Here is an 18,281-nt window from a genome sequence, read left to right on the forward strand (position 1 = left end):
GGAGAAACCGGCGATCGCTTGTACGCGCTAACAGTGTCGCGCTCTGTACATACTCTTCGTATGAAAAACATAGGACATTCTGGTGTCGCATGACCAACCTCTGAAACTTCACGAACGTTTCTCAAGACTGTGACAAAGCTGAATATTTCGTTCATTTCTACACTTACTGTTACAGCGACGCTAAAGCTTTTCTTCTTTTTTTCTTCACTTAATACCGATGCGATGCTCCGGCGTTTTTTTCTAATACGTTTCTTGATGCTACTGCGATGCTTAACTTTTATTTTTTTAATACTTCACTCGATGTCACTTCAACTTAGGTTCTGTCCCGGAAGCCCTCCATGGCTTTGACAAACCTGCATTAATTTCGACTACTCTCAAAGAGCAACAATAAAGTTATCAATATCGTTATTATTATTATCATTATTATTATTATTAGTATTAATATTATTTCTATTGTTATTTCGTCATAATTGGTGTTGCTTCCTCATAAATCTTTTTTTGAGTCAACATTTTTTTTTTGTGTAGTGTAATGCACTAATGTCTGTGTATTTGTGTGTGCGCGTATCTGCGTCTGTGTGCATGTGTATGACTCCTTCTATCATCAAGTCCTTATACGATACGACTGGAACTTAGCCATACCTCTTTTTTTTTCCTTCTACTAGAAGAATAGCTTATATTTGTATTGTATATTTTTTTCCTTGACTCTGACACTAACTTTCTGACTGACATTTTTGTGTAGTTTTCACAACTGAAGAAACCATGTGGTGTTTTTCTGCTTTATTTTATTATTTACCAAAACTCTCTTATTTACCACTGCTACTTAGGTTCAGTCCTACAAGCCCCTGCTGGCTTCGACGAACCTGCCTAGTGCCGTCCTGAATACATCCTGCGTAAATAAATTTATTATTATTATTATTATTATTATTAAAGATTACTATTACTATTACTACTACTACTACTACTACTATTATTATTATTATTATTATTATTATATTTTAATAATAATATTTCCATGGGTTCTCGAAGAATTTAAAAGCTTTGGAGGAATGATTCGAGGTACGGGTTGTTTTCAAGGCAGATTTTCGGCCTGGCAAACTCACACCGTTTATCCAGGATAGGGAACAGGAGGGTACAAAGAGGCATATAGATCCGTCGACTGGTTTTAAATAGGAGGCTTTGTACGAAATTCCATTTGATTGTGATTTATGCTATGTGGGCCAGACATTCCACTGCATAAACGACGGCCTGCCTGAACATAAGAGATATGTGAGAAATAAGTGCCCAAATTCAGAACTGGCCAAACACATTGGTGAATGCAGTTCGTGTTCCCATTTTTGAAAGAGACCTTAATTTTGTTTAAAGAAAGAGACACGGATAAAAAATTATAAAAGAAATCTTGAGTATAGACGACCACGGTAGTTGGCTGAGTCAACCGTCTTTGTTGCTGCGGGAACGCGCCAGAGGCCTGTTCTTGCTTTGACTGCTTGCTGTTGCCTTGCTGTTGTTGCTTCGGTACCTTGGGGGTTTCCGGCGAGTGAGGGAAGGGTGGGGGGCTTATTTCATCTGTGGGCTGGCTCGCGCAGCCTAGAGGAAGCTTATCGTTCAAATCCTGAAGAACCGGTGGTGTTTCCGGGCGACGGTTCTAACTGTGGGAGGATGGTGTCTATCTGTTGTGCTCCGTCAGAGGGGCCATGAAGCGATATTTCAACTTATTCCTTCTTAGCTTTCCTCCTCAACTGACAAATCGCGCCATGTACCAAACAGTCCAAGAAGACGGAACGGAACGACTCCCCTCATGCTCGGACCCTCGTTCGTGTACACGGACACGGCCATGCTTTTCCTAAATTATCCCGTCACTCAAAACTCGAACAAAAGTTGCTTTCCCTCCTCCATCACCCCGAAGCTGACAGTGCTGTGGAAGCTACGTGCTCGTTGGGCCAGCGACACCTTTAACACGTGGTCACGCTCCCTCGCGTATACCCTCGCGCAGAGAATGGCGTAAGGGTATGAAAGGGAGACGGCTGATTGGTCCGGCAAGTCCATAGCGTCCACCGCACTGTCAGCTTAGGAGTGAAGGAAATAAGTTGGGTGCGGTGTCTTGTGACGTGCGTTTGGGCCCGGTGACGCGCTTTGCGTACCGCGGATTTATCACAATGAAAAAGCAGAGAGCTTACGAAGGGAACGATGTACGAAATACTCCGCTGTGTTTTCAAATTTTGGTACTGAAAATCAGGCTTTTGACATTCTATCCACTAAACAATATGCTAATGTAAAATGCCAATCTAAATTCAATTATTCCAGACAAAATTCGTTTCATTGGCGTTAAAGCGTTTCATGTGACCAATAGTTTAATAAACATTTACCCGACGTTCCGACAACAGTCCGATCTCTTTTTCGCGAATGAGTAACGGAAAGAACAGGCGTGGCTTAAAACGAGTGAAATGGGGGAACACGGCGCCCTACGTTTAGATGCCATGAACTTTCGAGTATCCGAAGAATGAACCGTCGAGGGTATATGTTCTTACGAAATTCGATGTTATGACCTTGATTTCCTTCTTGAGACTCTTCTTTGAACAGCAGGTGACGAAGGCGCGCCTGAAGAGCTCAGAGGCCACCGACGCTTTATGAAACCGGGGATGGTGGGAATGAAAACCAAAATATCTGCCAGGGTAGGTTGGCTTCATGGAAACAAAGAAGGTTAGCTGACTGCGAATCCTGGTTACCAGTACAACCAGAAAGGGAAGCGAACCTTTGTAATCGCGGGGGGGGGGGGGGGGTGTTTCTTTCCTTCTTCCTTTATTTCTGCTTTCGTGTGAACTTGTATTTATTGACGTCCTCCTGTGAATAATCCTAGCTGCGTTTGAAATTTTGTGTTGTTCTCTCCGTTTTTTATTTGTCCCAGTCTCACATTTTCATTTAATAATGTTTCCTAACCGGCTCGCCTGTGTATTGTATGTGTAAAGGGTACGATAGCTGAGGGGCATTCGTTTTGCCACGATGGATTGAAGCTATTCGAGCGCTCGTCAGCTTCATTTATTTTGACACAATGCACAATGTTTTTATGCAAAATAAAGCTAGAAAACAGCTAGGTGCAGGCCATGGAAGAGAGGTTGTGCTGCTTCCTTGTGTATTTAAAAGTGTTGTCAGTGACATGGTCCTATAGGAACCGCCGATGTCCACGTCGGTCATTCTGATGGACGAAATGCCTGGGGCCTTTTTCTCCTATTGTTGTGAACTCTGGTGCCGGAGGTTTGCATAGATGAAAATGCTCACGGCAGACCCGTGTCCCCTCACAGGCCACCCTGGACCGGCTGGAGACGGACGGACCCCTGCCGGACCCTGCCTACACTTTGTTGAACCGGGTCGGGCAGCCCAGCGTCAACCAGTTCCCGTTCGTTGCGTCGGGAACTGGTTGACGCTGGGTTAAAGAACACCTCCCCCGACGCTTGTTGCGTCGGGGGAGGTGTTCTTTAACGGACGTGTCTCTCGCACTTTCCTCGAGATCGGGGCTAGCCCCGAATGTGCTGTCCAGTACCAGTGGATTTTGTGCGAATAGAGCCAAACATTGAGCTGCCATTCTTTCACCCAGGAATTGGGTCATCGTAGCTAGCGTTTTTGTAAAAATAGAGGCACGCATAAGTCCTGTGCACAAGGCGTGTTCTGCAGGGCATGTGCAAGCCACGTGAAGGACTTGTATAATACTTGTCCAAGGCATGTGCATCGAATGCACAAGGCATATGCCAGGAATGCCACAAGACATGTACCAAGAATGACACAAGGCATGTGAAAGGCATATGCAAGAGCCTCGTCAGAGGCTTCCGTTTTACAGTGGGGAAGACGACGAAGTTTCTTAAGGTAGGAGCACTTAATCTTTGAACTCCAGAGTTTTTGCCCAATTTTGCCTGTTTCGGGGGCTTATGGCCCCCCAAAGGACGACGACGGAGCATGGGAACCCTCCCGGCACCGGAGCCAAGCATCTTCTGGTGGTTGGGACCAGAGCAGCAAGGCAGAGAACCGGAAAGAAGGCCTTGCCAAACGCAACCGCACCGACAGCCAAGCTAACCCTAATGGCAGCAGCTGACGCGACCAATGCAGCGACAGGGGTGAATCCACTCTACACGTTGAGAAAAGGCCTTTCGCTGACGAAGACTGCACTCACCCTGGACCAGAAATCCAGGGAAGACGATCATAACACCACAAGGGCTCCAAGCGACCCGACAACCAATGACGCCGAGCAACATCAGTTATGCCTGGTGAAGGCGATGCCGACGCTCGGTGAGGCGGCGAAAGCCGACGATCACCACATTCAACTTGATGCGTCGGGACACCCGGCACTCCAAAATTCGGAGCCTCCGAGCGCTGCCGATATGAATTGTCACCAAGCTTCGTGGAGCTCACGTGACCCATCAGGTGATGACGAGATGGACCAAGCTGCATGGTCAACCGTCGTCTCTAGAGGCGCCCGGAAGAAAGCGATAGCGCCGACACCCATGAAGAAACAACCGGGAGGTGATGGTGACAAACACGACACAGTCATTTTACGACCGCGTGAGCGAGTGCGTGTGACAGAGTTGTCGCCAAAAGATCTGAAGACTGCCCTAGCAAAATCTATTGACAACCATTCCAAGTACGAAAGGTGCTATCGAATTAGGATCCAAGAGGTCACTAATACCATTGCGGTGGACACCTGGTTGCCACACCTTGCGGAACACTTCTTAAAGCTGAAGACGATACGAACACCAGACAAGGAAATTTCAGTTTCCACATACCTCGCCCTGAATGGAAACCAGGTCAGAGGGGTAATTTACGGAATCGACCCAACCGACGACCCAGAAAACCTGCTACCGAACCTGGTCAGCACTACACACTGGATCCTGGAAGCAAGACCGATGGGCAAGAACAGTAAGACAGCCCTAATCACATTTGAGGGTAGGAGAACCCCAAGATATGTCACATACTACGATTGCATGAGGCAAGTATGTGCATACAGACCCCGCGCGGTTGTGTGCACGCATTGTCATGCTATCGGACACAAAGCGGACATCTGCCCTAACGAAGAAGAGCAGAGATGCCCGGACTGCGGAAGGGAACACATGCACGGAGAAGATGGGTGCATGGACACCTCCCCGCAGTGTAAGAACTGCAAGGGGGCCCACCTGGCCACGGATTCTTCCTGCCCCAAATGGAGGGAGGCCAACGAACAGCTTCGACAGAAGGGAAAAACGGGGGCGAAACCCAGACGCGACAGACGTCAGGCACCTCGATCAAGACGGTCTTCGGACACTGGGCCGAGGGATGAAAGCACGCCACGGGACCGTGCTGCGCAACTACCCAAGGGAGAAGAGATTCCCACGCCAACCCCGCCGCCAAAGACGGAGGGACACTTCCCAGCGCTTCCAAAGACGGCGATAGCGCCCGCAACAAGTACAATAGAAGAGAGAGAGGACGAAGATATTCCACGCATGGTTCAAGCCATGAAAGCAGCTCTCAAGGGGTCCAGGTCACGAGTACCGACTCGAGGGCAGATGGAAACAACAACCCAATGGCATTCCGAGCCGCTACAACACCAAGCCACATACACGGCGACAAACATATCCCAGGCAAGCTCAGAGAGAGACCAAGCATTGGTAACACGGGCGGAATTCAAGACCTCTATGGAGGGAATGATCGCCAGCATCAAGGCAGATCTCCAGAACACCATCATGAGCGTGGTCAGAGAGATCGTGCAAAATGAGCTTAAAGCCATGATAACACCAGTTCTGCATGAGGCTGTCCGCTCATTGTTCCAAGGACAAGAAAATAGTAGCAAACTAAACTCGTCAAGCACCAACACGATGAGCCACGACAGTCAAGATGGCTTCAACTAATAACAGGGCTTCAAATCGGGGCCAAGCCCCGAGGCCGCCATGTGTTGTTCAATGGAACTGTCATGGACTTGCGGGAAAAGTGAGTGAACTGAACAAACGTGTCTTAACTATAGAGAAACCAGTAGCCTTCCTGCTGCAGGAGGTAGGGGGTGTAGAAAAAACAATAGCGGGGTATAACGTATATATGACTCCGACCATACGGTACAAGAAACGGGGAAGACCGCGCAGGGGGTCTGATACGCCGAACGTGCCGGTAGCTAAAGGACAAGCAGCAGTGTTCGTAGATGATAAACTACCACAAGACCAGATCGATATGTCGCAATGGTGCAACGAATATCACGAAATTGTGGCAGTGCTGGTGAAAATCGGTGCTCGTTGGTTGGTGGTGGTGTCGGTTTATGAGCGCCCGGGATATAACGTACGCAGTAACGCGACCGCTTGGATCCCCCACCTGAAACTTGCAGCAGGGAAGGTACCAATCATCGTGGGTGGGGACTTCAATGCGACGCACACCATGTGGGGCTACTCCCGTGACTCACCCAAAGGCGTGGAAATAGCTGAAGCAATGACACTGAACTGTTTTAGACTCGCGAACGACGTAGATATGCCTACGCGAATAGGTATGCACGCAAAGCAGAAGGACACCACACCCGACCTCACCTGGGCAACTCGGAACATCGAACTCGAGTGGCAACTTTCAAAAGACTGTATGGGCAGTGACCATCTACCAATCACCGTAAGACTGACCCATTTCTCAACCGGCGTAAAAAAGCGGGTACACAAACGAGTGAAATGGGACAAATTCAGGGAAGCTTTAACTCAAGGGCTGACCGAGAGCGGGTTCACAGAAAGATTACAGGCAGCACTCAAGGAAGCCACACAAGACATAAAGGTCAAGGAAGGCGACCCGACACCGGATTCGCACCTTCTCAACCTATGGGCCTCCCGAATTGAAGCCCTGGAAAGATATAAAAATGAGGGCAAACCACCAGCATTGAGGGCAAAGCTCAATCTGGCGACGGCGACAGCGAAGAGGTACGCCAACCAACTTGCTAGGCAGCAATGGCAAGACCACTGTGACTCCTTCAACAGTAGAACGGGCCTTGACAAGACGTGGAGGACGTTCCAAGCTATGCAAGGCAGAAAAAAAAGCAGGACTGCAGCACAAAACATAGCGCTGGCACTGCGAGTTTCAGAAGAGCAAGTGGCAGCAGAAGCCGGACAACTCTTCTTCCCACAACCCGCAACACCCGCCCCACAAGAGACTTACAAGTGTCAATACTATGCTCCAGGGGATCCTGCCAGCGCCCCCTTTACTATGGGGGAGCTGATCTCGGCCCTAAGGCAATGCAAAACCAAGAGCACACCAGGCCCAGACGGCATTACCTATGCTCTCCTTAGGAACCTGCCAGACGAACATTCAGAGGAGCTCTTAATATGGATCAACCAAATCTGGACCACAGATCAAGTTCCAGAAGAGTGGAAGACGTCCTGGGTCATCCCGATTCCTAAACCAGGCAAGCCCACAACGTCGCTTGCTAACATGAGGCCCATTTCACTCACCTCGAATTTATGCAAGCTCGCAGAAAGAATGGCATTATACAGGATTCAGCACATTCTAGAGAACAATGGCACATTTCACTACACGCAAACAGGCTTCCGAAGACACCTCGGAACTCAAGATAGTCTTTTGATGATTTACACGGATGTGCTGGAAACACCTTCCAAAGTTGATCCACGCATCGTTGTAGCAATAGACGTCAAAAAAGCGTTTGACTCCGTACCACACAAGTCAATAATCGACAGCGCAGTGGCCCGTGGTATCCAAGGAGCACCACTCAACTTCATAAAATCCTTCTTGGAGGGACGGAAATTTACAGTCAAAGTGGGAAACACCGCAGGTCCAGAAACATCGAATGGGGTCGGAGTCCCTCAAGGCGCAGTCCTTTCACCTACGCTGTTCAACCTAGTCATGGCCGATCTCCCGCCTCGCCTGGCCCGGATCGAAGACCTCTGCTTCACTATCTATGCAGATGATATCACAATCTGGACCAAAGTCGGAGCGGTTGGAAGACAAGAAGAGGTACTACAGGAGGCACTGGACACCATCGTAGAGTTTCTGGATTCCGTAGGCCTGTCTGCAGCACCCAATAAGACCTCATACATAGTGGTGGGCAACCGACACATTCAATCCCAGACAGAAACACAGAACATACGCCTTACCATGAAGGGAGATGAAATAGAGAGAGTTGAAAGTTTGAGGATTCTCGGACTATTCCTCGATCAAGACGGAAGGCCCCATACCTGGATGAAGGGGGTAACGAAAACCTGGAAGAGCACGCTGCACTTAATCAGAAGAGTGGCCACGAAGAAATGGGGAGCCACAGAAAGGGTAACACGTACCCTAGCTCTGGCGCTTCTGACTTCGAAAGCGCTCTATGCATATAATTACAATAGACTTACGCAAACACAAGTCCTAAAACTTGAAAGGCTCAACAGGGAAGCTATGAGAACAATTAGCGGACTTCCAAAATTCGCAAAAATCGAAGACCTGCACGTTCACTCTAAGCTCAATACTCTCAAGGAGCGGGCAGACGCACTCAAGGACGCGCAACTGGACCGACTCAAGACCACAGAAGCGGGAAGAGCCATATTGCGACATATTGGTTACGCAACGGATCACCTTCCGACGCTCCCAAACCGAAGCCTCGAAGATACAACCATGCAGCTTACTACATTTGCCCCACTGGCTCGCAACATGGGGAAGGACCACGAAAAGCGGCGGTTCCAAAGAGTCATGGATCACATCGACTTTGTTCGAGAGTACAGCAGAGATTTTACCAACCTGTACGTATACACAGATGCTGCACTACGAGGAGACGGACAAGGAGCCATTGGATGGTTCATGTTAAACTCCCAGATGACATGCAGCCAAGTACTTAAAAGTGAATGTAGCCTCAAGGAAGCCGAGCTACAAGCTATACTGGCAGGAGCCAAACAAGCGGCCACACACTGCAACAAGACAGAAGCCCTTTATAAACACGTATGGGTATTCACTGATAGTAGGGAGGCACACGCAGAATGCGACAAAATTGACACCTATAGCAACACCGTCCAACAGCTGCGAGAATTAGGCCAGCAATTTGCAGATGAAGGACGCGTCCTTCGAATTGGATGGGTACCGGGACACTCCGGCATATATGGTAACGAAGAGGCCGACAATGCTGCCAGAACGGCGCTTGAGGCTGCGCCTGCGAGACCAGACCAGGAGCAACAGGAACAATGTCAAGAAGGTGAAATTAATGTCCTCCCCTTCGACCCCGACGAGTTTCTGTCCCTGGGAAGGACGAAGAGGCGCAAGACACTGAAAGATCTGGTCCCTCAAGATCCGGACGGCGAATTACCTGCCGAATTCAGCCGGAGCGACCGCGTTATTCTGCGCCGGATCCGCGCCAACACGGCAATAACGCCTGCCCTGCAGGCTAAGCTGGACAGAGCCAGACGAGCCCGACATCCCGATGACCCCGGGCCGGTTATCGACGGTGACTGCACTCGATGCGGGAGCAAGAGTCCAGCAACTATAATACATCTTCTCTGGGAATGCAGAGCGACTGTACGCTCAAGGCGGGCCACCATATACAACCTCCCCGCTTGTCATCGACCCAAAACTTTCGTAGAGTGGACGCGACCAGGGGGCGACATACAGCACAGAAAGATTGTGCTGGACTCTCTGCTTAAGTTCATTCGAGAAGCCGGTATCCGGCACTATTTTTAAACATTTCATCCTCATCGTATTCCCCATCTCTCACCCCTCATCTTCCCCACAAATGACGTAAGGTCAAGGTGGTGAAAAAATCATTAAAATACGTCTTAAACAAAACAAACCGTTTTACAGTGGTAGCTGTTAGTGCTCCTTTCCGGCAAAGAGTGGTTATATATGAACGCAAAAAGCCACTCTACAGCAGAGTCACTGCTCTTCATCTCCTCGTCATTCCTCACAAAAGGCAAGGCTCTCTCTCTCGCCCCCCTTTCCCTCCCACCTCCCTTCCCCTTGTGAACCTTGCTGTTTCAAAAAACCCACGTCACCACGGGGAGACCGCTCTTCACCACCCCATAATTCTGCTACATCCACATACCTTCCCGCAACGCCCTCTCTTCCTCCCCCCCCCCCCCCCCTCCGGCAGGCAGCTCCTATTGCATAAAGGCCCACAAGGTCCCGCTGCCCGGACACGTTTCCTCGTCACCACCGGCATCCGCATCGTCATCATCACTGATGACGTCCTCGGTATTTGCATCGTCATTGTCACTGATGACGTCATCAGTGACGTCACTGATGCCGTCATCGGCATCGTCACGTGACCCCCCAAGGTCACGTGACCCACCCCCCCCCCAGTACCCTTCCCTCCTCCTCCTCAAGAGCTGCGCTCAAATTCGGCGTTACAGGGAGTTGTAAACGGCTTTCACTTTTTTTTTGCCTCCTACCGCACCCGAGCTGCGTGTTTGTCCTGACCGTTGCCCCTTTTCCCCACTCTACAGCACTCAGAAGCGGCCGCTGTGGTTCGTCTTCACGGGGATGGGCTGCCAATGGAACGGCATGGCCCGCCAGATGATGCAGTTCGACGTGTTTGCCGACTCCATCCGGCGCTCCCACGAGCTCCTGGTGCCCTTCGGCATCGACCTCATAGACCTGATCACCAGCGATAACGCCAGCAACCAGACAATGATGTCTCCCTTTGTCTCCATCGCCGCCGATCAGGTAAGCAGAACCCAAGCTCCCTTTCTAAATTGGGGCTCTGTATAGAGAGCCCCAATTTAGAAAGAAAGCTTGAGCGGTTTTTTTATAGCGAAGAAAGAAGAAAAAACATTTTCGGAGAATTCGGGTTTTACTCTTTCCGGCGTGTTATTTAATATCTCTTAATTCGGAACAGCTAATCAGAAAACGGCAAATGAAGCTGATGTTAAATCCATAATTCTACATTTTCCCATCTCCAGTGGGGCGACGTCGTTTTCGTTCGATTTTCAATTTACAATTTTCTACACCGATGCAGGCTGGCGCAGACAAATCGAACGAGCCCATCACATATTCTAGTGCTTTACGCATGTTTTTCCGTCTTGATGGCATGAGCTTATAAACAGCATTCGCTTCACATCACCAAACTTCTTGTAACATGTAAGGAACAATTACTCTGCTGCACTCATACTGTCCCGTTTCATAACATCTAACATTTTTTGAGCTATGCGTTTTGTAGCAAAAACAACAAACACCAACTTTTTAGAGAAGAAATATCTTGTTTTGCTTAAAATGGAGAATATTAGGTGAACCAAATAGACCCGGGCAACGGCTTGTCCGTAACGTCACATCCGCCCGCGATGTCAAAATGCCCTCCGAGCCCGACCGTAAATTCACCCCTGGCCGGAGTGCAACTGCACCGGGGAGGTAAAGACGGGAGCAGAACATGACTAAGCGCCGACATCTGTGGTCCCGAGAGGAAGAGAGAGAAAGAAGGATGGTTGAAATTTAAAGAAAGGAAGGAGACAATAGGTAAAGGCGTGTTCGTTTCGCCATGACGAGTTGTTAGAGTGCTTGTCATCTCTGTTTAATTTTGTACAATACACGATGCCAGCAATATGGGCCCACTGCGACCACCGATGTCTGTCTGTGCCCCTCCGTTCCGAAGCGGCAGAAATACCTGGGACTTTGCCCTTCTACATAATTATACATTACCTCTATAAGCCACGCGCGTCTGTTTTCCGTCTTCTTGGGCGTAATTAGCAGGACGGGACACGTTGCGCTTCCCCGCAGGTGGCGCTGGTATCCATGCTGAAGGCGGCGGGGGTGGAACCGGACGGCATTGTGGGTCACTCGTTGGGCGAGATCGGCTGCGGCTTTGCCGACGGTGGCTTCACGGCCGAGCAGACGGTCCTGTGCGCCTACTGGACCGGGCGCTGCGCCGAGCTGGGCGACCTGCCCAAGGGAGCCATGGCTGCCGTCGGTCAGTCTTTTCTTCTCTGAACGGGTCGTTGTCTTCAGGTTGTCAGGTCTGGACATGAGGTTTATGTGTGCTGTCGAGGCTGTTGGCAACTCCCTTAAGTACAAATACACCGATGTCTCGTTAGCATTGTGCAAAAAGTGGATTTTGAGTTCGAAGCAAATTCGAAACAAAAAGTGGCTTTGGCCTATTATTTTCGAGTGGAATGTCGTCGAAGAGTTTCTCCGAGGCATTCACTACCGTGCACCGTGCCTAAACAAAAATGCAGGTTTAATGGGACTCACAGAAATCTCTCAAACAAAAATAAAAAACTGCTCCGGGCCGCAAAACTTTCTGTGCATTCCATTGCTGAACATCGCTGGGCAGCGTATCTTTCAGCCGCTGCTGAATGCAAGGCAGGTTTTAAAGAGGCTAAACTTTGTTTCTTCAACAGTACCTTGCCCTCCATGTTAATAATAATAATAATAATAGGCTTATTTTCTAACAAAAGGTACAGTGTTGGTGGGGGCTTTGGGAAAAAGCTGTTTGTACAGCTGAACTAGTCCTAAGCCCCCATAACTTCAGCAGCTACAAGCAGCGTGCAAGGAAAGAAGGAAATACACTGAGAACACTAAACAAAAAAGAGATTGAACAGTTGGGAATGAGATATATTAAGCTAAAGAAGATAAGCAGACACTATTCGCGTCTCCAGCTCGACGCTCGCCCTCCCGCGGCGGAAACGGGAAGCGCTCTAGTGAGGGTCCCCCGATTCTCCTGCTCAGCGGGCGTGGCGGAACTGCTCGCAATCATGGCTCGCGAAATGTCGTTTCCGAATGCAAACAACACTCTTCACTGTCCCAACGTAGTGCTGCAGCCGGTATGTGATTGTACCTTACTGGAGAGTTTTAGTATTGCGCATAGAAGCAAACGCAAGCGGTGTGCGTTTGCGTTAGAGTTGCGTGCCCCACGTTGTGCGTGCGCCTCATCGCCACGCGCCATCCAAGACCGCGATTTCGGGCTCCGCGCACGCGCAGTGTGGAACGCGCAAAGCTAACGCAAACACACAGGGCTTGAGTTCGCTCGTATACGCAATATTAAAACTCACTACTGTTTTACCGGCTTCCAACGCCAACGAAACGTGCTGCAGTGCGCAGACGTGCAAGCAGGTAGGCGTTCCTTCGAACTGGAAAGGCTGAGATTGGCAAAACTACGGCGAGTAAATACAAAAGTAAATAAATGTTATGAAAAAACTAGTAATCAAAAAAAGGTTTTTTTTTAACTTTTGGGTATTTGGTCTGGAAGTATATTGGCGGCGACTTTGAACGTTTCGCCGATTGTCAAAAGTCGCGACTTTGATAGCACAATATACTTTACGCACAATTGAAGTAATTTTACATGGATTTAATTAGCTAGAATGTTTTCATTGATTTTAGTCTTTTTTATTTTATTTGTAATTAAAATGAAGCAATTGGAACCAGTGATGATAATTAGCACAGTTTTCATTATCATATTTCTTCGCGCGTTTAAAATTAGATCATAAGCAACAAATTATATTAGAGCTTGAAGAATTACTTATTCAAATATGTGAATTTTAATATTATTATCATTAATACAAATCGCGGCAATGTATTCCTCTAATTAACGCCAAGATCACGAGAATGCTCTTTTTAACCATAATAGTCTTTCCAGAAAGGTATAATTTTGTTTTCTTTTTAGCATATGAAAAACTCTGACATAGTTATCAAGATAGATAACAGTCAAACGCTGGATGTAATATGAAGTTCAACGCGTCACGCGGTGCTATAAAAACACACACACACACACACACTTCAGCTGTCTGACTCGGATTCCGTCTTGGGTTGTTGCAGTGAGAGCAGCGTTTATTAGTTTATGCGTTTCGTGGACATATCGTAAAAATCGGAATTATTCACTTAGTCTTGTGCTGATATAATTGTCATTATTTCCCATGACAATTATCTGAGCGAGAAAAAGACAGCGAGAACGCACAGATATCAGCACTGATTTTTACAACAACTACGAATATCAGCCTGGATCGAACAGTATGTCACAAAATAAAGTTTCCGCGAACAACTTTTTTAAGTAAATAATTACGATGTGAGACACATCTTGAGTCATGAAAGAATTCGAAATTAAAACCTCTGTCGAGAAATTAAATCCAAAATAGAGGTAAGTTTCTGTTTCGCTCCAGAATTAAAACGCGCATCCTTCTGTAATTAATACGCTAAACACCGTTCTTGTTTTCAGGTTAAAGAGGTGACCTGCGCTCATAAAACATTAGCTTCCTCGTATTGCCAGAAATAATTTATGTCGCTCAGTGAAGCCAGCACACTAGACAGGCTCAACAGCGGCACGCATCTCTGACCCTCACTAAACCCGCCATCTTGAAAAATGAGTGGCGCCACCTATAGTTAGTTGGAGTCGCGAATAGCAAAACGCCACTTGCATGCATCGTTCAAGGCACTGTAACAAAATATTCTGGCATACAATATTTAAGAGTAGACAAAACGAGCACCGCCCCACATCATTGAAGGAAAAACCAGAAAAAATGGTCTACGTTAATTAATTGTACATTATACAAAACACAAGCATATTCCCCTTTACAAAATATACTAGAAAAAATACACACAAAGGCGCCGTTTAATCGTGGCCGATTTGCCCAGAGAGTATCACGTCCCGCAAGGTACGTACCGATAGCTTGTCAAGTTCTATGTTGTGCATATGAACGTGGTTAAGGATGGTCGGTAGTGTGTATGCTATATATAATGGCCGTAATTTGTTCTAAAAAGAGGCACTTGCCATCGTGGCAGAATGCGCGTTTGGTGCGAGTGTACTCTTTGTGTTAGATTCGTTAAATATTCAAGATGATGTACATGCATGTTTTTTTTTTTCAACCATATATTTTGCGCAAATGCGATATCTATGCAAATCAAAAATTTTCATTACACCCAGTGAAGTGAAAAGTGAATGCATTGTATATTCGAGTACAAATTTGCAAATACTTCTTAATATCTTTTTTTTGCAAAATGAAATTTTTTTTGTAGCTTGTAAAGGTAGATGTGCCCCACACTAGGTGACCATAGTTTAAATGGGAATAAAATAATGAATTATATATTACCAACTTTACCTTAAGTGAAAATATGTGTTTATTACGATATATCAAGCCAACAATGCTAGACAATTTGGATATACTGTAATTAACGAGATCATCTCATGACATTGTCTCTAAGAAAAAATAACCAATGTTTTAAAAGACGCGACAAACTGAATTCTAGAAGAGCTTAAACTTATGGCCTTGTTTATGTCAACTTAATTGTTTATTCTTTGGGCGAAATATCACTGCCTTAGTCTTATTTATGTTTATTTTTAAAGCGTTAGATTTGCTCCAATTCGCTAGTGTTTCTAGCGTATCATTCACGGTATCTATGAGATCTGATGTGGTATCACCTGTAAAAAATAAACTGGGGTCGTCAGCATAAATAATTAACTTCGTTGATCGGCGATATTTACAATGTCATTTACGTAAAGGTTGGATAAAAAAGGGCCAAAGATGCTTTCCTAGTGAACGCCTGACCGTATAGATTTTATTGCTGACGAATGACCATTAATATGTACGTATTGCTGACGGAAAGACAAATAGGAATTTATAACTAGTAACAATTGACCACGGAAGCCATGCATTTCTAATTTTTAAATAGCAAATCATGATCAAGATAGTCAAAGGCTTTCATAAAGTCAATGATTACATCGAGAGTTTGCTCTTTATTTTCAAAGTTCTTGAGAATATATTCTTTCTGTGCAAGAAAAGCAAATTTAGTGGACCGCTGTCTGCGGTAGCCAAGTTGAGGTGGACTTACTAGATTATGATTATCTGCAAATTAAGTCATTTGTAGTAGTAAAATTAGTTCAAAGCCCTTCGAAAACACTGGCAAAATTGAAACCGGTCTATAGTTACCTAGTTCATCTTTATTGCCTCTTTTATTTAAAAGCTTTACTTTTGCCAGTTGCATTTACTTGGGGAACACGCCAGTTTGCAAGGAGAGGTTGATTATATGAGTCAAAGAAGGGGAAATAATATCTATTACATACTTTAGAGGCTTATCTGAAAGCCGTCGGCGTCACAACTTGTACTAGTGAAAAATACGACATGACAACTTGTACTGTTTTTAAGTGCACTGAAGACAGATATTACCTTTTAATCAGTAACGGGACTAAGGAAAATGAATGCACAATATCGACAATCTATAAACTTGCAAGAATCTGGGTCTGGGGTGTCTTTAACTAAATTCACGAAATAATCATTGAATACATTTTCTAATGTTTTTGCTGTTACTCATCACATTTTATCGTTTCTACTTGTTTCGGGGTACATGTACGATTTAGGACAGAGTTTAGTTTTTTTTATACAATATCAATTCTATTATCACACGTCAAAACCAAATGAGCAGAATATGGTTCTCAAACGTTTCCAAGTTCTCTGTTTAACTGGGTGCGCAGCAATCTTCAGCAATTTTAGAATACTGTAAACCCCTCGAAGGAAATCTTCCTACAGCTAAGAAACATTGACGGTGAAATGATAGAAACAAGCGACTGTGCAGCTTTATTAAGAAAAAAATTCACTGAGTCCTTCTCTAGTGTAGATGACTTTGACTATCCTGATTTAAGCCGGCCGAGTATTGGTATCATGGACCCCATTGAAGTTGAATGTATCGGAGTTCTGAGAATTATTGATGATTTAAAAATGTCGTCATCAAGTGGTCTGGATAATATTCATTCAAGTTTCTAAAAAATACTTCAATGTACTCCTCTATTGTTTTGACTAAACTTTTTCGTCAATCACTTGAACTCGGCACCATCCCGGAAGACTAGAAAACGGGGAAAGTGATCCCTATCCATAAAAGGGGCGATAAATCCTGCTCTAATAGTTACCGTCCAATCTCGTTAACAAGCATTCCTTGCAAAATTTTAGAACACATAATATATTCCCACCTCGTCAAATTTCTTAACGCGCATAGATTTTTCACCCCTGCTCAACACGGCTTCAGGAAACAGTTTTCACGTGAATCTCAACTTTTAACTTATTCACAATAGCCATACCTCACTGGATTGTCCATCTCAGGTTGATTGCATATTTTCGGACTTCGCTAAAGCATTCGACAGCGTTTCCCTTAAGCTCCTTTTGTATACACTAAGTGCAATCAACATTGATAGTCAATTATTGGCTTGGATTAAATCCTTTCTATCTAATCGCTTCCAATTTGTTTATGTCAACGACAATAACTTGCACTCCTGCCCCGTAACTTCTGGTGTCCCACAAGGCTCTGTTTTAGGTTCTCTTTTGTTCCTAATCTTCATTATTGACCTCCCAGCACATGTCTCATGAACCATTGGTCTTTTAGCCAACGATTGCGTCATTTACTCTAAAATAACTAATTATTCTGATGTTCAATCATTACAGACGGACCTTAACAGTATTTCGCGCTGGTGTGCTGAATGGAAAATGAAACTCAATATCAATAAGTACAAATCCATGAGAGTCTCACGTCAAAATAACACCTGTCTGTCTTACCACATTCACAATGTTTTACTGGAACCCGTAACATCATATAAATATCTTGGCGTATACATAAATAGCAAACTTTCTTATAACACTCCCATTGAATATGTAACTAAAGACAGCTAACCGCGTGCTAGGCTTTCTTAAAAGAAATTTCTCTTTGGCTCCCCTGTCCTTAAAACTGACTTTCTATAAATCGCTGCTCTCCAGTAACATAGAGTACGCTGCTGCCATTCGGGATCCGCCCAAATCACTAACGTTAACGCTTGAAGCCGTTCAAAACCACGTCCGATTCATTTTACATAACTATCATCGCACATTCTGCGTGGCTGAAATGAAAAACACTTTGGGCCTGCCGATCCTCTCTCTCCGCAGAAAAGTATCCAGACTATGCTTGTTTCATAAAGTTTATCATTATAACCCGGAATTACGAAAACGTTTGATAACTGAAGCCCTCTTATGTTTCTTCGCGTATCGATCATCAAAATAAACTAGCTATACTTCCCTGTCGCACATCAAGTTTTTACCATTCTTTCATACCAATAACATCTTTGAATCGGAATCGCCTTCCCGCTCACATCGTCGACATAGTTGAAGGTGTCGAGTTTAAAGATGCCGTTTGTAACTACACAGTTAGCAAGTACCGTGTATTCAGCGAATATTTGGGGTGAAAATCACGCTATTTAAGCAAATTACCAAAAATTTATACCTTAAGTAATGTATAATTCATTCAAAAATCATGCGAGGTTGTAAAAATCGTGTTTTGGTTCGGTCATACACGCAACGCCGTGTAGCCGACCTCGAAAACACGCATCACCCCCGACGACGACCGCAGCACTGCCGGCTATCGAAGCACCGGAATGCTTGGGG

At 45.8% G+C, this 18,281-nt stretch overlaps 2 protein-coding genes across 2 annotated transcripts in view; both read left to right on the forward strand.

Moving 5' to 3' along the window:
- LOC120849075 (golgin subfamily A member 6-like protein 6) overlaps nucleotides 1-3,427 on the forward strand; it is a 37,818-nt gene extending 34,391 nt beyond the window's left edge. Inside the window, exon 5 of the mRNA XM_040221182.1 lies at nucleotides 3,297-3,427. Coding sequence (XP_040077116.1) covers nucleotides 3,297-3,427 — 131 coding nt within the window. The remainder of the gene's footprint in view (nucleotides 1-3,296) is intronic.
- Nucleotides 3,428-10,414: 6,987 nt separating this feature from the next.
- LOC120849076 (fatty acid synthase-like) lies at nucleotides 10,415-11,880 on the forward strand. Its single transcript, XM_040221183.3, has 2 exons — nucleotides 10,415-10,623; nucleotides 11,671-11,880. Exons 1-2 carry the CDS (start codon nucleotides 10,441-10,443, stop codon nucleotides 11,878-11,880), a joined length of 393 nt encoding a protein of 130 aa, XP_040077117.1. The 5' UTR covers nucleotides 10,415-10,440.
- Nucleotides 11,881-18,281: the final 6,401 nt, after the last annotated feature.

The sequence above is a fragment of the Ixodes scapularis genome, unplaced genomic scaffold, assembly GCF_016920785.2.
Source record: "Ixodes scapularis isolate PalLabHiFi unplaced genomic scaffold, ASM1692078v2 PGA_scaffold6__148_contigs__length_123643588, whole genome shotgun sequence".
In the NCBI taxonomy this organism is placed as follows: Eukaryota; Metazoa; Arthropoda; class Arachnida; order Ixodida; family Ixodidae; genus Ixodes; species Ixodes scapularis.

Excerpts from the sequence above, each read along its gene's own strand:
- LOC120849076 (XM_040221183.3), top strand. The coding sequence starts at position 10,441 with ATGGGCTGCCAATGGAACGGCATGGCCCGCCAGATGATGCAGTTCGAC. Across the intron at positions 10,624-11,670 it reads TCTCCATCGCCGCCGATCAG|GTGGCGCTGGTATCCATGCT; the intron begins GTAAGCAGAACC and ends GCTTCCCCGCAG.